This window comes from Haliaeetus leucocephalus, unplaced genomic scaffold, assembly GCF_000737465.1.
Source record: "Haliaeetus leucocephalus isolate CR32 unplaced genomic scaffold, Haliaeetus_leucocephalus-4.0 Scaffold155, whole genome shotgun sequence".
In the NCBI taxonomy this organism is placed as follows: Eukaryota; Metazoa; Chordata; class Aves; order Accipitriformes; family Accipitridae; genus Haliaeetus; species Haliaeetus leucocephalus.
The window spans coordinates 280,648-304,771 of record NW_010972591.1 but is presented as its reverse complement, the minus strand read 5'-3'; the positions used below and the strand labels follow the sequence as shown (position 1 = coordinate 304,771).

The window sequence follows — 24,124 nt, the reverse complement described above, 5'->3', positions numbered from 1 at the left end:
GGATTTTGATACTAAGTTGGACATGCCTTTGGAGGAGCAATCCCCTGTGTCCCCAGTGCTGCAATAAACGAAGTGCCTGCTTCTTAACTTCTCATTGCTGTTAAGGAGTTTTATTCTGGATTTCGGTAACAATGGGACTGGAGGACTTCAGTACCATGAATTAAAATTTGGACAACTAAAAATCCATTGCAACAGTAATGGACAAAAACATCTACTTTGAGCACATGCTCCAGCACACTTAGCTAGTAAATAAATGATATGGCTCAATCTTAAAAGATTAGTCAATACCTAGCTATTCGTTCAAGAAACTTGTTCTAATAAAATAACGTGATGTAGTGCATCTTTGCCTAGTAGCAAAAAAGAAACACAGTACATGGCATCTGACCCAAAGCTTACTGAAGTCAGAAATTCAGAGCCTTCCCAAATGAAAATAAAGCAGTTGCGTAAGCCAGGAAACACAACACATTCTTGTAACATTATTAAGACATTTTATCCTTAAACCTAAAAAAGACAAAAAAAAGAAGCCTTTAAATTGGAACATAAACTCCGCCACTCACTAACCCAGTGTGATCATTTTATGTTGCAAAATCAATCTCCAGCAATGGCTAAAACATATGGGGAAAAGCATAAACAAAGCATGCAGAACTCCCAGTTCTACTACACACTTGCAGCTCTCAGCATTTCACTGTGGAAATCCTGAGCCAACAGCCTATCTAGATCTCCCTATTTAATATCTACCCATGCAACTGTACTTCAGAGTCGCTGCATCTTTTTTCCTCCCACTCACAGTTAAGGCCTCCACAGCATCTCATGCGCTACAGTGCAAGTTCTACAATTTCCTTCTTCACTGAAAAAAAGCCCAAACACCAAAACCCTCCTTCATGCTAAATTCTGCTCTGTGACCACTTCACATATGAGAAACAAAAACAATTGTTTTCTATTGAACTTATATGCTAATTGTGTGTTCTAGTCTACCAGCTACCTTTTCTCCCCCACAGGCTGAAGAAATTTTGCTTACTTAGGTTTTCTTCAGATGGCCACCATTCTGTGCCTTTGATCACAGGATATGCTTTATAAGCTTGCATAGCATTAAAGCTATGGGTGCACCATGGGTGCACTATAGTAGCCTTACATGTTTTAAATTGGTCCTAAATTCCCTTTTTTCACAATCTCCAAAATTCTGTTTCTTTTTTTAATCACACCAGCACTGAGACGATGTTTGCAGACTTGCAATGACTCTCAAATCAAGCAGTAACAGCCTCATGTAGTATATGCGCAATTATGGCTTCACTCAGCTTCACTATTACCATCATTTTACATTCATCAACCCTGACTTTCACGTGAATTTATTGCCTCAGTACCTGTGGTGGGATCTCTTTCTCCTTATTTGAGAGGTCTACAGCATAATCTCCTGTGTCTGAGATAGACATCTTAATTCCTTTTATACCCATAATGTCTTTCAGACAGCATTCAATAGGACAGATGACTCACACCACTAAAATATGTAGGTGTCTCCAGCGACTTAAGTGAATCTTAAGAATCAGTTCAGATATAAGTTTCTGTAAGAGACTAAATTGTTATCCTGAACCATTTGCCTCAAAGTTTGTCAGGTGTGAGGGACTGGACCATCATCTCAAGGAACTGTGAACTGCTTATCTCAAGCCCTTTGTCTCTAAGATGGCCTGTTTAAGCAGGACACTCCTCTGTCCATAAGGACGATTACCAGGCCATTGAGACATCCAGGGGAGGAAACAGGCTGGAGCTGATCTGGTGTTGATCACGTGAAGGTCATGTGATAAACGAAACCTGCAGAGCATGACATCATTGAAATATGCCCTATAAAAACCCACAGAGACAAGCTGTGGGCAGCCTTCTTCACCACCAAAGAACTGAAGATTGAGGACGAACTGGATGCCGCTGGATCCGTGGTGGTGACCCTCCTTGCAACTCCCACCACCGACTGCTTGCCTGAGGACCAACAGGACGCCACTGGATCCGTGGTGGTGACTATCCTAGCAATCCTATCCCGACTGCTTGCTTGATTTCTACCTTTTCTTCCATTCTATCCTATTGTCACCGTTTTCCACTTTTGATAATAAAGGCTATTTTGACTATACGGCATTTGACCTTGTTTGTGTCTTAATCTTGCTCTTGGGATCATATCGAAACCTTCCCCAACATTGGATCGGGACAGTTTCACAATGTTAGAAAAATGCCAGCTTTATCTTTTGAAATTCTACAATTTACAGTGACCTCTATTTTTGACAGCCCTGAATAATTACATAACAATAACAAATTGTCAGGTCATAAAGTATCCCTTACTCCAGATGGTTTATGTATGTGTTGAAAAGAAGATATTCCTGATGAATCCACTGGTAACCTCCTATTATAATAAAAAATAACCATTTACTCCTGCCCTCTGTTTTCATTTTAAAGATTGCCATTATACTTGCCATCTTCCGTTCCTCGGGATGAATAACTACACTCAGCAGCTCATAGTTCAGCATGCCACACTTGACTTCTTTCAGACCACTTAAATGAGGACCATTCGGTTTTAGTCATTTGTTACTATTCATCTAAAATCCAAGTTTCTTCTTAAAATAATGGATTTCTATAAATTGAAGCTAAAATTCATTTTACTGACACTATTAACTTGAGATAGTTTTTCACTTATTCCCTGTAAATAATGGCTCATGCAAAAGAATCACTCTGACCTCATTTATAGAGGATATTAATGCAAAGAGTTCATTAGTGCTCCCAGCATGCACTTATCTTTCCTAAATGCTCTAATTATACCTTGATCATGTTTTTTCAACACCACATTCCTGCAGTCTTCTTGCTTCCAATGAGTTTAACTTCTGGTTTTATGCTTTTAGCAAACTCAAAATAATTACTTAAAGTAATTCCCTCGAGATAATTTTTCAATCTTTCTTACCAAAGCTTACTTCTAAGTCTGCTAGGCTCTCACTCTTTTCCATTCTCCTTAGTGGGACATGACAAGTACTTTTTAAATAATGGTTGGGTTCTGGATTTTATTTTTCTTTTAACCTCCAGAAGCTCTTTAGTCTTCTATTTACCCACCCTTGGATTTATTTTTAAATAAAAACAATTAAATAAAGTTTTATCCCATTTTTGGAGGGTGTTCACTCCCTTAGAATGTTTTCACCAGTGGCATACATGTGCAATCAGCTCCAAGTACTGGAGAGTCCCTCATAACCTGCAAGCATTTTCTCTTTACGTACTCATTTTAAACTCCCACTAAATAGACTCCACGTTTCTTCATAATTGCCTCTTTATAGAAGTTAAACACTATATTGCATTCTCCTCTAGTACATGGATGCAGAAGTTCAGTTGCCAAAATTCATCCTCATTTGTACAGAACTGTTATTTTTAAAACAGCTTGTCCTGGTTTCAGCTGGTATAGAGTTAATTGTCTTCCTAGTAGCTGGTAAGGTGCTGTTTTGAGTTCAGTATGTGAAGAATGTTGATAACACTGATGTTTTCAGTTGTTGCTAAGTAGTGTTCAGTCTAAAGTCAAGGATTTTTCAACTTCTCATCCCCAGCCAGCGGGAAAGTTGGAAGGGCACAAGAAGTTGGCACAAGGACAGAGCCAGGGCACCTGACCCAAAGTGGCCAACGGGGTATTCCATACCATGTGATGTCATGCCCAGTATGTAAACTGGGGGGAGTGGGGGGCGGGGGAGATCGCCACTCAGGGAACTAACTGGGCGTCGATCAGCGGGTGGTGAGCAATTGCACTGCGCATCATTTGTATATTCCAATCCTTTTATTATTGCTGTTGTCATTTTAGTAGTGTTATCATTATCATTGTTAGTTTCTTCTTTCCTGTTCTATTAAACCGTTCTTATCTCAATCCACGAGTTTTACTTCTTTTCCCGATTTTCTCCCACATCCCACAGGGGGTGGAGGGAGGGGGAGCGAGTGAGCAGCTGCGTGGTGCTTAGTTGCTGGTTGGGGTTAAATCACAACACAGCTGCATAGTGAGCCAGGCCATTTCTGCACCATTCCTAAATGGATCAAATTTCACCATTTTCCCAGAAATCCTTACAGTACAAGTAACTAAAATCTTTGAGAAACCAGCTGCAGGTACAAGAACGCTAACCAAGGATGTTATGCGTACAGGATTTGTTTTTCTGCTTTCTTCAAATTCAATAATTATAGCTCATGCCTTTTAACAATAGGTACAGATGATAGAATGGGGGATGAGGAGCCACAGAAAGAAAGTAACAGGAGATATTCAATCCAATCTGTAATTAACATAACTATCCAGAAACCAAAAGCAGAGAGAAATACCAGGTAAGGAGGTACCATAAAAACTTCCAATTTGCTAAAGGCCAGGAAAGTACATAAAGGCTGCATCACTGGAAATGTGATCTGTGCTTATACTCTTTCTCCTAAGCAGTCACTGTTGGATACAGAATACTGGGCTGAGTGACTCTCTCTCTCTTGTGTTAAGTGTCTCAGTCATCAAGAAAATTCACAGCATTTCAAAATTTAATAGAAAAAAAGAACAAAACAAAAAAATTACTAAGAAAAGTTATCAGAATTTTCCCTCTGAAGACTTACAAAACTAAATAATCTAGAAATCATTTATCTCCCTTCAAGTTTGCTAGTCTTCCTTGCATTAATAATTACTTAATATAATGTAAAAAATACAAAAACTAAACCAAGGACAACTGAACATGCTCTAAGAGTCAAACGTTATTTCCAGTTTGAAGTGAAGAAATTTGGAATCAATTAATATATGAATACACTAACAATACTTCTCACAAAGTTTAGAAATTTCAGGGGCAAGCCAAGTACATTACTGTATAAATGCACACATGTTTCTTAGAAAAGGCCGAATGGCCTTTCATTTGAGTTTGGAAAAATCCAAGCAAAAAACTATTTCTCTTTTTGAGACCACTTTCCACTATGTCTTCATAGGGGCATTGCAAACATTTGCTATTACCAGACTCGGGAATCTCAAACTAGCCTGGTTTTATTTTCACACCTCTGAAAAGAATCAGAGCACAAAAAGCAATCGTGCAAGCTGTTCAGTGGAAGCAGTCACATGAAAACATCAGACTAAACACAGGACAAATTGAGCACATTAATAATAATTTCAGAAAGACACGTTAATATTGATTTACAAACTTACCTTTGATGCCCAGATTTTAGTTCAAATTTTTTTTAAATTCCATTCCACTTATGTTTTAATATAGACATTCATACACACACACACTAAGCACCATTTTTGATGAAAATTACCTCTTCTAAAGAAAATACTTAATGGAGACAAAACAATAAAAGAAGAATAAGGTCCTTGAGAAAATGGCAACCACTTCTCTTTGTTATGCTTATTATCATATGCTGCGGACAGTACAGAGTTTTATTGTGTCTTTACATTTTCATTTACTTGTAAATGTTTGCATGACAGATACGCTAGTTAATTATAGTTAATAGCCTGCACTATTACACAGGTTCTGAAGCAAAGTTTTATGTGTTTGGGGTTTTTTTTGGAAGGGAAGGTAAAGAAGGAAATCAAATACCGGCAACAAGATGTGTTTATTTAACTGGAATCCAAGGGCATAATTTTTTGAGTATGCTAGTGGCACAGAATGAGAACTTCTACCAAAAGCAGCTGAATCAGAAGATGCATAAACCACTCTAAATTCTGATAATCTTTCTAGAAGAACTTCCTGCCAGATGGTTTATATCATCAGGTTAAATGTTTTCTACAGGGCACTATCATGGCTTTTCTGATTCTTCTAAGTATCACCTGAAGGAGGAGAGTTTTCAGAAATTTTAAAAAGAAAAAAGAAAAAAGAAAAAAAACAAACCCTAAAAACTACTCTCCAGGATCTAGATAAATTGAAAAACAAATTTTGTCTGTGATGATACTAATTCCACGCTAACAAGCTTTTTCAAAACCTGCTCGGTGGTGCACAAAATACTGGAGCAGTAACCTAGTAAAATTTGAAGCATGCTAGAGAAACTGTATGTTGTAGCTATTTGGAAATCATCTGTGTCCAACACTTCAAGCACATAAAGTATCCTTTATTACTCAGTTTGGATGACAGAAATTAATCACTCCATTTGCACTGCAGTGTCTGTCTGTGAGCTGGCTGCTCTTTAAGTGGAATCACTCATGGAAACATAATGTATGAATCTGTGTGGCCTGTGAGCATAAATTATCTCATTATCCATGACATCCTGATGGAATTTCAGGTAGTTTGCTTCAAATCTCATTGAGTCTTGTAACTTCTAGATGGAAGAGACATCCTAAACACTAAGAAAAATGCTGCTTCTATTTGTCACTAATTTGGGGAAAACATGCTTTGTTGGGCGTAAGTAACCTATTAATGTACAACACACTCTAAAAGCATTCACCTCAAAAACATCAAATTCTACAGGCAGAGGAACTGAACACACCACATTTCCTGCATGCATACAAGTCTCCATCACTTTGATAACATCTATGAGGACCGTCTTACAACAGACTTGATTATTATTCAAGACAATCAGAATTCTCAACCAAAAGCAACATACCTACAGCACTGAGGACTCATGTCCTCCCTGATATTTCTAATAAAATGCTTAATTAAAAAGCCATACACACAACACCTTACCTTTGACACCATACGCATGAACAGTGAGTTTTGATCCTCTGCTGTTCTCATCTTCTCATTTTTGACCAAATCCTTCAGGTTCATACTATCATCATCCTGAAAATACCTTATTCTTTCTTTATCTATATGAGTAGGGAACTGGAACCAAACATATTGAAAATAAATATTAACCTAGTGAGAAAGATCAACTATAAAACTCAGATGCTAGTAATTTCAACAAGTTCAAAGAATCATGAATCAAGCTAAGCACATCTGAAACAACTGGGCTTGCTGCTTCATTTGACTTAAGAAAAAGAACATCTTCACCTTTCTTCAATTGCATCAGTATGTCTAAATAAAAATACAGCCTCTTCCCACAGCTGCTATATCCTTTATTACCTTAAGCTACAACATTACCGCTCAGGAAGGATGTACAGTAATTCACTGAAACAGTTAATCAGCTCACAAAAATGGAATATTCCAAAAACTAATCTTCATTATTTACAGAAGCTTTTGAATTGTGAAGTCACAGACACTACTGAAACACAGCAATAACAGACAGTACTGAAAACCTGTATAAATGTGGTACCTCTTCTGGGAAATGTTGCCATCTTAGACAGACTGCACAGGAAAACAGAATTTGTCCTCTAGGACAGGACTAAACTAAATCCTGAAGGAGCATAGGGAATGGTCATTAACATAAAGCAAGATGGCATTTTCCAAAATGGAAACAACAGGAGGATGACAACCAATTCCTCACCCTCTTGTGCCTTTCGCTCCTCCATAGCAGTGTTACAAACTGATCTGTCCTACTCATCAAGAACACACCTGCTAGAAATATGAGGTGTTGTCATCTCCTCTCATCCCAAGAGGATCGAAATATTAGTTTATTTACTGTTGCAAGCAATTATCCTAAGAATAAAACACTGCTCCAGGCTTCAAGCTTCTCACTGCTCCCCAAAGCACTTTGTTACAAAGATTAGGTCATAATTTTTACTATCAGCAGTAGCAGTATTTTTGATCAGAAGAAAAGGAAAGGAAAATTAGCCCCTGAGTATCTCAGTAAAATCTTTCTTATTTTGAAAATATTCACCTCTGCTAATCTTCATTATTTATGTAACTTTATGTAATATAAACTACTTGGCTAAGAGACTGTGATAACTTGAAAAAATTACGTTTCCTTGAATGTGCATTTAAATAAGCCCCAAAGTAATCCCTAGGGAAATGCAGTCTGAAAATAAACTTAATACATGCTTAATAAATATGTACTCTAACACTTAATTACAATCATCTTCTGAAAGGAACTTTTTAACTACCTATTGACATTCTGATAAGACACATATTAATTATGGCATCATAAAAGTAAAACTACAAAATCATTTCAGAATTACACTTTAATACTCACATTTGTAAAACTTACCATCTGTCGCTTTCTCCGTCCTCCTTTTGGCTCCTGTGGTTCAGCTGGTGTGGTCACAGGCCATGCCCTTCCACTTTGATCTGTTCTGACAAGGACCACTTGTTCATCTTCTTGATGGCTTGAAGCCTGTGCCAGGTTTTAAGATATATTTTAAAACAGATGATACAGACAAAACCAAAAGAAACACCCAACCCACACTGATTAAATGTTTAAAATCCTAAAGATTAAATAACAGATCCTTTACATTTTGCATGTTCATTATAATTCAAAGCAGACAGTATTACCTTACACAAGGTATTCTTATCCACATTCAAAAAGAACAGAATATTAAAAATATATTCAGCTAGTTAAGTAGAGTTAAAACCCTTTCCAAAAACAACCAAGTTTGTACTCTTTGTTCTTTTTCATAAAGCTTCATTCCCAGAAGAAATACAATGCTTCTGAAGACAAACAGATAATATTGAATTAATATATACCACCACCATTATAACAGTGTATTCCTGAAAACTGTCCGAAAAGCTGCAGCACGTCACCACTTCTGGGCTTTTTGGTGGATTGGGGCAGGGGATGTGTGTGCAGTGTTTGTTTGGTATATTTTTTTCCTTTCAAAACTTGGCTAACAAACCAGCCAACACATTAGCTATTGTTTTTCAACACATTTTCAACACATTCAACACATTAGATCAGACTTTAGTTTCCTACACTGCACCTACCACCAGTACAGATCACTTTTATCAAAATGTAATACTGAAATTTTTTAATCTTGATCCTAGGATATGCAGTATAGGAAATACAAACAGCTCAACACAAGTATCTCTGTGGTGAAGAAGATATAGATGAGTAGGTGTACATTGATTATTTAGGTCAAATTAAATTATAGACTGAGGCAGAAATGACAACATTTAAATCATCTGTTCGTGTGCCGAAATATATGGAAACAAAAACAAGCATTTACCTGATATACACCAAAAATAAGTCATTTGTCTTTGGATGGCAAACACATTCAGTCTCACCTAAACTACACTTCTACTTAATTACTGCTTCTACATACCAAAAGAAATTTGGGAATCATGAGGAAGGTGTCTTCTAAATGTAACTAAACCAAGCTCTTGAGGTGCTGGAGATATGAGGTGAGAGGCATACACAGGACAGGGCAACAAGGGAAGCTTTCACACACTTATCCTTGGTCCTCATAGTGGAGTAGAACCACCAGTTCATCTGCTGGAAGAGCAACACAGTAGGGCACAAGCAATCCAGATTTCAAATGCATTGAGGACAAGTATTGACACAAATGCTGAACAAACTGACAAGGAGTGTTGCTCTACTGAATTTTCTACTTACAAATTTTTAAAAAACAGCCTAATAAGGGACATGGAAGTCAGCAGCTGCCTTGACTGCAGCAACCACAAGACAGTGGAGCTTAAGATTCTAAGGGAAATGAGGAAGGCAAGTTACAGAACAAAGAAAAACCCCTGGATTATAGGAAAATTGACTTCAGCTTATTCAGGAATCTGCTTGACTGGATCTCACGAGAGATGGTCGTGAATGACAAAGGTGCCCAAGAGAGCTGTTGATCTTCAAGGACAACCTCCATAGAGGATGAGAAGGGTCCATTTGATCTGCTATTTGGCTAAATGTGGAACTTTCTAAGGAAGCTCAAAAACAAAAAGGAAGCTTACAGAAGGTGGAACCTGAGCCAAGTTACCCAGCAGGACCACAGATGAACTTTCCAGGCATGCAGGGATAGAATTAGAAAAACCACGGCTGAAGCTAAAACTAGCAAGAGATGCGAAGAACAAAAAGAAGGGATTCTATGAGCATACTGGATATCCTTCTACAAGCAAGGACATCACAGGCCCACTGCTGAAAGAGAGGAAGGACCTAGTAACAAAGGACATGAAAGAGGCTAAGACACTCAATACCTTGCCAATCTTCACCAGCAAGGTCTACTCTTTGGCTTCTCAGGCCCCAGTGCCTAGCAGTAGAGTATGGAGGACAGAAGTACTACCTGCAGGAAAGAAGGATCAGCTTAAGGACCACTTAACCAAACTGGAAATATGCTAGCTTATGGATCTAGATGGGATGCATATATTATGCTGGACAAGAATATCACATCTAAAGAGTAGTGGTGATTGGTGGATGCCCCTGGAAAAAGGTAAATGTATACAGTCACCTTCAAAAAGTTGAAGAAGAAACACCTGGGGAACAACAGGATGACCACCCTCACCTCAGTCTCCCAAAAACTGCAGAACAGGTCCTCGTGGAAGCCCCTTCCAAGCCCAAGAACAACAGCAAAGTGACTGGAAACAGCCAACATGGATTTGCAAATGGCAAATCATGCCTGATAAATCTGGCCTCTGCAGTGAGATGCCTGGTTCAGTGCAAAAGGAAAGTACCAGGGATGTTGTTTACCTTTAAGTTTGCAAGGTTTTCAATGCAGTCTCATAGTATTTTGTTGCCAAACTGGAGGGATGCATAGACTGCAAGACAGGTGAGAAATTGTTTGGATTACCAGGCTCAAAGAGTAGCTGTCAATACTCCGAGGTCTAACTGGCACTCTTCATAGTTTAACTAGCACTATGTTACAGAGATCAACCCCTGAGGAACAGCATCTATGAACGCAACTTAACTTCAACACCCTGGACAATGGAACAGAATGGAATTACTCTGGCAAGTTTGCTGAGACACCACATAGGTGGGATGGGGACATGGTTGATAGACTTAAGCATAGGGTTGCCATTCAGAAGGAGCTCTACAACCTGAAAAAATAGGCTGACAAGAACCTCAAACAAATGCGGAGTCTTGCACCTGGGGAAAACTCATGCATTGGCAAAGGTTTAAGACAAACCAGGGGGCGACTGTAGAAAAAAAGACTTGGGATGCTTGGTTGATAGCACATCAAAAAATGAGTTTGTGAGTCAGGTAATCATATCCTGAGCTGCATTTTCCATCTCGTAGATTATACAAAGTAATGAGAATTCTAGAGGCCAAAACACTACCCTGAATCACGAACATGCAATTCATTACACCAATTTATTACCCATAGAAGAACTGCAAAAAAAGCCATTTTCAAAAGATCTCATAAACTACTAAGATTACAGAGGGAAATGGGCAACTGAAACAAGATTAAAGCATTCATTCTCCCAAAACTGCTCTAGCTCTGGACAAAATACAGTAGAAAAACATTCTGAAATAACTCTTATTTTTTTAATGATATAAGTATGTAGCCTTGAAACATGGTTGAGTGAAATAATCAGTTTTGTCAAATACTAAAAAAAATTGTAGATAGAAAGTTATCATTTTCCCCCCTCTGTAAAACTAAACAGAAATGCATTTCTTGTAAATGTATTTTCAGATTAACATCTTTTGTACTATCAGCTAGAAGTTTTTCAGCAATTTTCTACTCTATATTTTAACATTTAACATTGTTACAGATACAAAACAGTCTTTAAGCAGACTTCCTGCGTTCTTTATATAGAACATAATACAACTGCTTATTTACAATGGAGGTAGAGCTTTGTAAGTCTCCACATTGCCTTTGCTTTCCTTGTAATCAACAGGTGTCAGTAAGAAATTTTTTATTCTTAGCAAAAAACAGTTTGCTTATTACTGCAGTCAACAAGTTCTAATCTGCTCTCTTTAATGAGACTAACAGCACTAAATGCACATCTTACCAACTATTTCACAATTACTATTATCTGACAAAGCATGGAGACCTTTTTATGACCTATGAGCCAAAAAAAAATTATTATGTATTTTCTTTTTTCTTTAATATGCTTCTTATAACTGGTGTAAGAGTTCAAAACTTCTAAATAGGAGTTACTCAATCTAGAACTAGTGCAATCAGTCAACTGAATCCTTTGTCTGACATACATCTTCTATTTAAACTGAATAAAGACCAATGAGAAACTAAGATAAACGGTGTCATTTTCCTTTCATTACTTCTATCAGCATTCTGAACACAATTTTCTTTTTTTTTTTTTTTTTGCAATACCAGAGTTCACAAAGCACCATGTCCCAGGACCCAAACTAATAGAAGACAGAACCCAGAACTAGTCCTCTGGTTTGTTTTTTTTAAACTTTCATTTCAAACTTGAAAGGCAGATCACTACTGAAAAGGTATCACAAGATCCATGTCACAACTTACATAGGGGATGCCATCCTAAAAAAGCACATGTCCATTCTACATTATGTTCCTAATCTCTACTTCAGCTGAAGGTGGGAAAAGAAAAAAACCACCAACAAAAAACCCTATTAGCTATGACTCTCAGACTATGACCGAGATTATAGTACAAAGAAGAAAAACAGAACAGCTATGAACACATTAAATGCTGGATATCAGAAAGAAAGAAGTTCACAAAGTGGTCCTTACCATTAGACATAGATACAGAAGGTTAATATGAACACTCCTGGTAATGTTGATTTTTCTTTATCAGAACCCAAGAAGCAAGCTGCCAGTTCCCTGGCTTCAGTTCAATCTGTCAGCCGGTGACAGGTGAATGGATAGTAAAATCACTATCGCTTGTACGAGCAGAGAGGAGATCCCTCAATTTCCTTGTATAACAGTAACATTTTGCCAGATAGTGTAAATCCTTATTATATTGGGCACCTTCAGAACTGTAAGGCCAGGAGCAAACACCTGCCTCAAGGAATTACCTACAAGCGAGGTCTTCTTAGTTTGGACAGAAAAGTATAATCCCTGAACTCCTAGTCTACCTTTCAGCACTTAAGATCTTACGGGCACCTAAGTTTTTCCTGGTGGAGTTCTAGAGTCACATTGAGTTATGCTTCCGAGCATGCCCAAAACTGCTCTCATTTTGCCAGAGATGGGTGGTTTAACATCTATTCCATATCCAAACCCAACCAGAATGGCTGGACTAAACACACTTATCCCTAAGTTTTATCCCTGGTTGGCTTAGTTCACATCCAGTGCCCATTAACACTCTTGAGTTCATTAAAAAGGGCTGCAGCCACAGATTTAATCCAGAAAAACAGTCTTTTGTGAAAATATTCCAGAGGAATATCATTCACTTATTTAACTTCAATGCAGCTCAGGAAGATTACAACTCTATCTCCCATGACTTCTCTACCCACCAAGCAGAGAGAGGAGGAAGAGGAGGCCTGGAATACCTGTACAGCAGGAGTGAAAAATAGACACGAAGGACTCGTTAAGCCAGACAGAATTTATCAGCACATATGAAAATGAAGCATTATCATACAGCTTGGTGATGAAGGCACTCCCATGGATTGCAGTCCTTCAGACAAAATACCCAGGGAGTAGAATGGATATATCCATTTCCCACATGACTTCTTAAATACTTCCTTACACCTCAGCTATTGCAAACTCCATTTCTAGGTACGTAAGAGTTGCAGCTCACACTATTGTTGCCAGCTGCCCACAAGTAAAGCACAGGAGTGCTAAGTGCTGTTCTGTGTCACTCCCTTTATGCACCCAGCCCTCAGCCTTCCCATACCTTCAAGTGCTCCCACCAACTACCTTCTCATTTAGAATTGAAGTTACTACCTTTTCAGCTGATGGATGTCTGTTCAGATGATGGACATCCTGTCAAGAGCCAGGTCAGCTCAGCTCCCTCCAAAACAGGGACAACAGTACATTCCCACTTCACAGGGGTGTTCCCAGATTTAATAAAGGTGTATATATGTATGTATATACGTATAAATACACACACACATATATATACACACATATAAAAAATTTTTACAAAGCCAGAAATTCTTCACCAGGAAAGTAAGTATTTAACTTTCTAAAAGTTTAAGAATAAAAAAAATAATTAAAAAGCCTGAGAGCTTCTTGATTACACTACAAAGATGTTTAGGTAAATTGGTTGATTAAATTAGAGCAAATAATGTGGACATTACTGAATCTGGTGATATTAGGACAGCCTTTGTCAAATCTTATAAACAACTTTATTAATCTCAATTTGAAGCTATTTTCCACCAAACGATTGATGTCTGCTTTACATCCGCCATCCTCGCCTAATGAAAGCTTGTCCCAGAAACCCCAATAAAGTCTGAATATTCTGTAGATACTGAAGTATGCTGGCTTCAATGGCTTAATTATATTTTTCCAAGAAAAAGTCACACGAAGGTGGAAGTTATGGACTAAAAAGCTGTCTAGGTAAGCCAAACTTCTCTCTTCTGTACCACCAAAGGCAAATCCCATTCTGCAAAGCAAACCAAGATGTCCAACACTAGTCTAGCTCCAATAACGGTATTTTCAGAGAATATACATGCAGCAGTACTTATTTCCAGCATCAGCCAGATACATGCCTCAGCTGTTACTTTTTCAGAAGATAAGGTGTTTTCTCTCTGTTGGGAGGGAGAGAAGAGGTGATTCATCGCAATAGGAGAAAAAGGCTGTGTGCTTCCACCTCATGCTTGCCACGTGCTAAAGGTCAAACCTGGCTAGAGACAGAGACAACCGGGGGGTGGGGTGGGCTGTTTTCATGTCATCACTATGTTGTCCAGGCAGGTGTGAGACCTAGTTACCGCTACAGCATTAAAAGCACTATTAATTTGAAAACATAACAACAACAACAAAAATGATCAGCATCAGATGAGCAAAGACAAAGGACAACAGGGTGGAGAAAGAATACAACATGAGCGAAAAGCAGCAGGATGTACATCACACTTTTAAATGGGATATAAATGGAATAAATGCAAATGGAGTATTCCAGATATAATAGCGAAGAGGTAACTGATGCAAGTTTCTAGGGCGTTGGTCATTTCTTCATGTAAAAAAAAAAAACAAATAGGCAGACATTTGTGAATATTGTAATGCTTAAACAACCTATAACTTAGCAAGGCTCAGTACTGTTACAGACAGTAGAAAATTTTAACAGTTGAAGGAGCTGGGGAAGAGGAAAGCCAAAGAAAAACCAGAAGCGGGGGGACGAATGTTTCATAAGGAGTACTTCACTTGACAACAAGAAACTCACCCATCTGCAACATTTGGTTGAAATAAGCACAAAATTCTGTCTGAAATGGTGCAAAAGACAAATGCACTCACAGGCTAAGTAGTTCAGACTTAACACAAGATAATCACGTAGAGAAAAATCATAAAAAGAGCAGTACAAAAAGCTAGAAAGGAAACAGGGAATAATTTTAAAAATTTATACACAGCAGATAGGGAAAGCAAAAATGAAGTTAACACCAACAGAACGTATCACAGGGCATTTGCCATGTTTTCTAGATCTTTAAAGACTTGGATAACTCTACAAGTTTGGAAGCTGAAAATACAACTACAGATGTTGCAGTGAAAACTCAAAAATCCAGAGTCTGAAATGAAACAGACCTTTGTAGAGGAAAAAAAAACCAACTTGTCTCAAACCTACCAAACCCACATGGCCAAGTAGGGATACAGCAGCTCTCCCAAGAGGACTAGTCAAATCCACACACAGAAGGGGCAGCAAATAACAGGAGTTGAACGAGTGGAAAGATGCACCTGACTGAGGATTTCACATGAACAGGACCTTTCAGAAATGGTTACTTGTTAGATTATTCACTGAAAACTGTGAAGGGGCCTGCTGCCCCCATGGAGTCTCCAAAAAGATGCTGATTTTTAGGTGAATTATGTCCCTCCTTCCCCACATCTTTGTGTTGCTCAGACAAGAAAAGGGATGGAAATTTTCCACAAGGAATGGCTGCAACTTTTCCACTCCCAGTCTCTAAATTTTCACCTCATTGCATACATGACTTTTCAAAAAGATAAATCACTAAAAAGAATAGAAAGTACAACAGCAATGCTGCAGCAACTGGACAGAATAGTAAACACCAGATTCTTAAGTCAACTTACAAGCATCCAATTCCTTTCTACAACATCCATCCCAACATTAAAGTGTCTTCACTAAAGTTTTTAAAATACAGACATTTCAAAAAGGATGCCATTGTTGAGTAGCCTATTATTTTCCCCAAATGAACAGAATTCACAAGGTGTTCTACATGTCAGAAAAACAGATTTTATGTGCCTTTGAAGACAAGCTCCAAAATGTTAGATCCTAACAACAGCTGCACTTTCGTCTTCTTGTTTCTGCATGCCAACATACTAATAGACAGGCAGTAGAAGAGTATCTTCTGGATCTGAACCATGGAATCTCAGGTGGGGTTGGGAAGGAACTCAATAAAGTAGAGCTGCCTCTGTGCCCACTCAAATGTTTCTCCTTTCTCTTAATGCATCTGATAATCAAATTCTTCATTAAGTTTCTATCCTCAGCAGGATCAACTGTTTCACTTCAAGTATTACACTCCCCATAGGCTGCTACCAAGCTTAAAACATCTGACTGAATATCAAGCAAAAATACAATACAGTAATCAAACACCTAAACCCCAACCTTTTTGCAAAAAAGCCTTTTATAGACTGAGAGAAGAAAAATGACCAAATTCGCCCATAAACAATGATTAACTTCTTAGAAGTATGATTTTGGACATGTTTCTGGAATGTTTTAAAGTAAAAGTATCATGTTTGATACAGATATCAATGCTTTATTTCCATGTTTAATGATCATCCACATAAATAGGCATATGTTTCCTTCCCACCTTTTACTGTTTAAAGGTGCTGTAGTTCTGCCTCAGAAGTCACTTTCTCAGCTTCTCGATAAATACTGTCCCATGAGGCCCTTTGAAGTTGTGTATTTATTCTAGCAATAAGCAATTCCCAATTAAACACAGCACTAGAACATTTCGTTATTTTAGCATGATATAATACTCAGTAGCTGCCACCAAACACTAAGCTGCTGATAAGCTTCTGGTTTTGGAAGTAGTCCTATCTAGGTATGATCTTTTCTCCAGGTGAATGCTTTGATCTTGGAGATGCAGAATGGTTCACAAACCAAGTAAACTTATGTTTTGTGGAAAAAAACAAGCATTATACTGGAACACATATACAAGATGTATACCAGTATAAGCTGACTTGTGTGGAAATACTTCAATTTTTCAACATGCAAAACTTCAGATGGCCTCACAACCTATTTGGGGCATTACCCTTCAAGAAACATGCAAACTTAACAGGAGAGAAACTGGAAAAAAGCAAGAGGAATGACCAGAGGACAAGAAAAAGTTCTTTTAAAAAAAAAAAGAGTTAGAAGAGAAGGAAGACAAGATTAGGGAAAACATGCTGGTAGGTTACAAAAACTCATATTCTGCTTGCCAAAACCTTTTATGATGAATAAGAGGAAAACTAAAAGGTTTACATTGCAGAAGAAATGCACATTAGGTATTAGAAAGTTTCTTCTAACATTAAGGAGTGTAGAACAACAGTACAGTTGCCTAAGAAGAGTATGGAATCATCATGTTTGGGGTTTTGCTGGTTTATTTTAAAACCAAGAAGGGCTAGAAAACTACTAGGAACCATAGATGTGTACAGTGAAACTAGAGAGGAAGAAAGTAAGGCATTAGTAAGTTCTAATGAGAGACTTCAGCAGGTTCTGATTTACACAACATGAAATGATGCAGAGGATAAACGTTTAGATATAATACATACTGAATTCTTTGATTCAGAATCCTAGAGCTGGCAGGTTTGTGGGTTTTGTGAGGGTTGGGGGTTTTTTTTCCTAATTTCAAAAAGTCCAGAGTCCTGACACAAGGCATATGAGACTGACCATAATGTATTTAGATTTAATATTTCAGAGAAAAGGAAAAGGCAAAAAAACTATAGCGATATTTAGCTTTAGAAGACAAGGTACAAAAAAAGTAGTTCATCAAAGAGAAATTAAAAAGAGCAGATAAAAGGATAGAATAATTATGGACAGCATGAAGACTAATGTGAAGTCATGTTAGAGACTAGAAGGAAATGCATACTATGAACCAAGATGAATCCAATGGATCAAATACACCAGGCATGATTATTCAGAAGATTAAAGATGTTATTAGAGGCAAAGACATCCTTCAGAAGTCAAAATCCTGTCTAAATAGAACTGAATTAAAAACACAGCATAAATATAGAAAGTTAATTGTATTAACATAAAAAGGCAAGGTAAAAGTTGATTTTGAGGAGGATCTTACTAACAATAAATATTAAAGCTATTTCTAAACACATCAGAAGCAGAAAGCTTTCTGGTAGAAAAAAAAAGATGCTGAAATGGTTATAGCAGTATCAGATGATGACATTTGAATAATAACTTCATTATTTGCATTCTCAAGATAAGATCTTCCTATTTAACAACTTTTTTCTTTTTAAAAACAGAACAAACTTTAGGAATCATCTTTAAATTGAAATATCAGTAAAAAGAGTTTTCATGCAAGTTGCTATGAAGAGATTATTTTCACTACAGCTCCCAAAAAGAATTGCAATACATAATGTCCACATTCTTCAGCATGAATTATATCACTTAAATAGGTCTCATTACAGAAATAGCAGAAGGTGGCAATTACAACATAAACTAACATAAACTTTTAAAATGCACCAAAGGCTGATTCTGGGAATTAAGGGGCGATGCATCTAACATTTGCAATGGACAAACTCACACAAGCATAATAAAGAACTCCTCTACACTTGAACAAATGTGGCATACTGGGAAAGATCCTCTGCAGGGAAAAGCCATGACTCACAGAAGTATTAGACTTTACTGAAGAATTTAAAGGAGCGTGGATACCAATCTAACTGAAAGAGTGTACTTAAAACTCTCACTTTATCTGTTGATATTTTCTTTATAAATTTATAGACTTGCGTTCCTACAACTATACGACATGGTATACAGTAACACCTATGTGCCAGTCAGCATAGCACAAGAATAGACTAACTACTTTCTTTCCTACTAACAAACTGTGAAATTGTCCAGGCAACCTTACAAATATTCCCAGGAACTGTTACCATCTTTCATAAAAGAGGCAAGAATTATCTTTTTATGCTTTATGTAGAGATTCACTTGAGTCTGGCTTTTTGCTTCTGTTTTAACTTGCTTTTAATATCTAGAAAGTATATTACTTCTTCATGCAGTGGCATGGCATTACATAGCTTACTTTAAACCTCTCAAGTTTCTGAATTAATAGCTTAATATGTTTAATATTTAGTAATAAGCTATATTATAAACAGAAATGGTGATAGTAATATATTACTTGATAATTAACAGATAAATATTATCTCTATCTATATAAGTACAATATAGGTTTAAAAATATATTTAAAGTACTTTAAATAGGATACATATTATTAAATGTTAAAGTTGAAACTGGAAAAGAGGCTCAGCCACTATCCCTGAATCTTGTGACGACTGCTACACAAACTATATAATTTGCAGTCTGAAACAAACAAAGATAGTGTGTATTTACAGAATCAGAGCGGAATTGTTTGTTGACATTAATTGAGGAACATGAATTTTTACTTCAGGCCAATTAAATATGCAAAGTACACAGTTGTTCTCACCAAATGTACAAACCACTATACGGTGATTAACACCCAACTGAACAAAGCAGGCAAGTCTGGTTTTGAAAGATAAATGCTTTAAATTAAATACATAAATAAATAAAATGCGGTTCTGAAAAAGATTTTTGAACTCTCCACAGATGATGCCTGTTCCATAATCCAGAAGGAGGAAATGGAAAAACTGTGCCACCAGGTGGACAGCTTAATTTGAGGAACAGACACTGGAGTAGCTGAACAAAGGGAGTAAGCAGGCCAAGCATCTGAGATAGGATCTACTCAACTGGAACTGGTTTTCAATATTAATAGCTAAAGAGAATAAAATATATTTTAAGAGTCAGTATATTGTGAGATAGGGGGCAACCAGAGCTAGGAAAAACAAACTTTTTTTTTTTTTAATTACTCAGCCAACAAAAAGCTGCATGCTGTGTGAGTTGGAGAGCTGTCTGCAAATGTTTACCGAAAGCTACACTAAAATGGTACCAGAACAGTGTAACGAAGCAATAACAAAGCTCAGCAACCTTTTTCAGCAAGGAACAATCCTCTACAACTAAATGCTAGCTATGGACAAATTAGATGCTGGACTAAGCATACAACCTGTTTCCTTTCTCTTACTGTCTATGGCCAATGAAAATGCTTTGAATATAATCTTTTTCCTCTATTGGAAAAGTCTGTCTTTATATTATAATATCTAGTTAGTGTCTAGAAGACATCTACCACTTCTCAGAGTGCTGGATGTAGCTATTTCTTCCATCCACTGTCTCCTGTTCTCTTCCATTACTCTTTCTTCTCCCACATCAGTGACCCTTCTGTTAGGTTCTCAGGGTGCATTTACACACCATCACCACAGTTACCAGAAGGATGAGCCAGTCTCATTTAGAGGGAGCAGTATGCCTCCTTCAGTGCTGGCTATTTATAAGAGCATGTGTCACCATTGCAGTCAGTGTAGTCACTACCTGGAGTCCCCATGTAACATAGGTTTCAAAGCACCTAAGCTACCCTTCAGGCTCTGCCATTTGTTATGAATAATGGAACTGTCAACTTTGAGGTAATACTTATAAAATCAGTAGGCAGACCATTCTCCATAGGAAGACCAAGGTTTGGATCTCACAACAAGATGAAATGAAAATGGTCACAAGTCTGTAACAGCAGGCCACTGTATAAAACTCATATCTTTGATTTGGGTTTCTTATAGCAGAAAAAAAATCAGATTAAGAGAAATAGCAGCATGAGGAAGGGAAGCAAGAGCAAACTTCTAACTAGGTTAAAAATTCAGTATTTCAAGAAAGACTCAATAAACATAGTAATAAGCATCACTATTATAACTTCAAAAGGTATTAAGCTAATACAGAAATAGGATTTCAAAAAAAGTTTTTACAAGATCAGAAAGCTGGTCTGCCATAATCAGGACCTTGTGCTTAACAGTGAGGAGAAGCATTAGAAAATCTAATGCAGGCTGTAACACAGAAATTAACAAGTCTACAGAAGAGTATCTTCATCAGGTAGTGCTAGGTTTACATATAAAGCCTGAGACTGAAAAAAAAAAACCAACCCAAACCACCAAACAAAAACTCCAAACCATAGCTCCTTTTTATAAGTGAAAACATTAATTATTAGAAAAGGATTAGGTACTTAGATAACTACTGATTGTTTGGTCTCTATCCTTTCTTTCCCCCAGTCAGTGAGTGACACAGGTTAATAACATGTTGTGTTAAAAATTTTGTCTTATTGCTACAAAATCAGTTGCCCCTTAAATTCAACAATTCATTGTTCTTATATTACAAAAAAAGGTATTTTAGCTAAACTGTTTATTACTCAGAATAAGTAACCTGACCTTCTTATTCATCTCTTCTTTATATTGAATGCCCCCAATCATCCCTGCATTCAAAAATCTTTCTATTTTGATGCAGGATGTTTTTCTGAATACAATGGCGCTGCTGTTTTTTTACCCAATTGTTTGCTGATCAGTGGTGGATGGGGGGTTCTGTATGTTGCAAAATGCGTGAGAAATTGCTTTTGGATGGCCTTGCAGATTCTGGGCCATCCCAGACAAGCCCCCACTGAAGAAGATAAGGACTTTAGCCCTTTTAAGTAACTTAGTTTAGAAGTATCCATGTGAATTATGTCAAAATGTAAACATAGATAATAGAAGCACTAACGAGCATTCTTTAGGATAACATGTATCAAACATGCAGAAGATCACACTGCACAGAATCATCCGAGAAGTGTCAAGTAGCGGACAAGTGAGGAAAACTATGGAAGACCACCAGAGCACTCCTGAAGACCACCAGAGACCTTCAATGCACCTATGTAAAGGACATTTGCATATGCTAATAGTTTCCCGGAAAACTAATGTATATAACATTTCTCGGAAATCTAGTGAATATGTATGTAGAACATGTACTTAACCTGCACAACCAAAAGGCCTGACAGTGTGCACAATAGGTGGAGTGATCCCCCATGCACCCAGCACTGCAGTAAAGAACGCCTGCTTTCTAAAACTCCAAAATCGAGTCTTAGAGAGTTTCTTTGAGCAGCTTTTTCGGTATCAATTTGCTCTCAGTACTCATTGTCGTAGAGCATCTCTGAGCTAGGGCGATCAGAATAATATCTCGTGAGTAGAATGGACACGCACACAAACCTCAAATCAAATTCAGTAAGAGTCGTGCTGCCAGCCCGTGGAAGTAAGATTGGAACTTGTAATGTATAACTTACAGCAGCTTGTAACGTGTCCAGTGATGTGCCTAGTACTAGGGAAAACTAAAGTGATCAAGTTGAACTTAACAATAATATTGGATGTCAGAAAGCCACATAACCCTAGATCTGGTATATGAGATACTTTCAGAGACTGTAGCATCAGAAAAGGTAATTTTACAAACTGAAAGCAACATATTAACCCAACCAAAAAATAGTAATTCAGGCGTATGAGGGAGCTTAATAATGCATTTTTATTATAAAGAGAGGTAGTCCAATTGGAAATATTATTATTAAAGGAATATATCTAGAAAAGGGTCTTAAAAAAAAAAGCAGAGGAAGAATGCGGACAATTAGATGTTGCAGAACAAAGATTTAATTCCACATCCTTTTAAGCTTCTACTCATGTATATCATACTCTCAAGCCATTATCACTGCTGTTATTTTGGAAGACATCAGAAGAAAGCCAAAGACTTGAAAAAGCAAGGAGCCTGTAACATCTTACCTAGACAGGCAGAACAGAATGGTAACGCTAACACTGACACTGGTAGTGGCACTTCCATTCCAGACACCAGTGGAGAGCCCCACTCTCCACAGCCATCAGTGCAGCACCTCTGAAGAACCTCTGCAAAAACCTCACACGTACAACTTTGCAAACCATGCTGCTAGCTGAATGTCTCTCATTATCCAGATGTGCTGGCCCAAAGCCAAATGTTTTCATTCCTTTTAGAAGTATGGGTGCATAGTTTAATTGATCCTCTTAAACAGCCTATAAAATGTTTCTGCTTTATGTTGGTAACAACAGCTAATGAGACCTAACATGTAACTACACTAAAGACCAGCTGGTCCCAACAGTCATCAGTTGATCAAATTCTCCTTTCAAAACCTCTTTTTGAACACAATAATTGTGTTTCATTGCTTAAACATACAAAATATATTGTTAATTTATGGTTCACACTTTTATAAATGGTTTTACATGTAAATTATTTTACAGTCCAAAAAGGTTTAATACCATATATTTACCAAAGCTGTGTGAGGACCAAGTGAAGCATCAGTGAGGTTCTACTGTTCCATTTCAGATTGGAAGTATCTCCTGCACCAGAAAGGCTTTCCAGGAATGTTTTTGCTTTTGTTTTTTCTTGGGGCTGGGGGTGTGTCAAATTTGTCAAGAAAACTAGAATTTACTCTGAGGAAACACAGTGAAAGGGTAGATACAGCAGTAAAAACATGTAGAAATTCAACATAGTATTAGGAGAAAAACAGAGCTATTAAAAATGGCACCGTCAACTACAAGTGCTGCATGGCACTCGGGTACAGCTTTTGCTTCCAGTGTCAAAGCATACTCCAAAGCTTTTGTATTATCAGTTTGAACTCTAAGAGGTTTTATCCACTCTGCCCTTTTATACCTGTTGTATGTACCAAAACCAGTAAGATATTTTACATCATTTAGTTACTGATACAATTTCTCCAGTACTTTAATTGCAAAAAACAATTTCCTATAGATTTCATTCAGGAAGTTAAGCCATTTTGTCTTATTATATTTTTGTCTCATAAGTAACTGTGTAATCTTCTCTTACTGACATCAACAAGAGTGTTCAGGAAATACACTCACCAGAAACAGCATATACCTATTATTTTTAAAAAGTATGCACTAATGATATTAAAGCTGTTCTGCAAAAGTATGTCCACTTTATTATTCCCTGTTCCAGTTAGAGATAGTCAACCCTTTGTGTGGCAAATACAAACTTTTGCTGAAGAAAGAATGGCACAGCCATCCTGCAGATGAGATTCAAGTGTGATGGAACAGCAGGAATTAGAAATCATGATGAACTGAAAACATCTGAGAGTAAACAGGCCAAGAACCATCTGTTGCTGTATCTCCCCACCATCTGAAGTTCCAAATGAAATTACAGATTTTTATCGTGCATTTAGCAAGGATCATTAATCCCCAGCATTCTAGTTTTTATACAAGTGTCTCAGCTACATTTTTCTGAGAAGCAGTTTTAAATAATTTTTTTAGTGA

General features: G+C 37.3%; 1 protein-coding gene across 5 annotated transcripts in view; it reads right to left on the bottom strand.

Moving 5' to 3' along the window:
- CWF19L2 (CWF19-like 2, cell cycle control (S. pombe)) overlaps positions 1–24,124 on the bottom strand; it is an 89,439-nt gene that overhangs the window by 20,960 nt on the left and 44,355 nt on the right. For all 5 annotated transcript variants that reach the window (XM_010562098.1, XM_010562099.1, XM_010562100.1 and 2 more), the window contains 2 exons: positions 8,032–8,157; positions 6,633–6,770 (listed from right to left, as the gene is read on the bottom strand). In XM_010562098.1, coding sequence (XP_010560400.1) covers positions 6,633–6,770; positions 8,032–8,157 — 264 coding nt within the window. The remainder of the gene's footprint in view (positions 1–6,632; positions 6,771–8,031; positions 8,158–24,124) is intronic.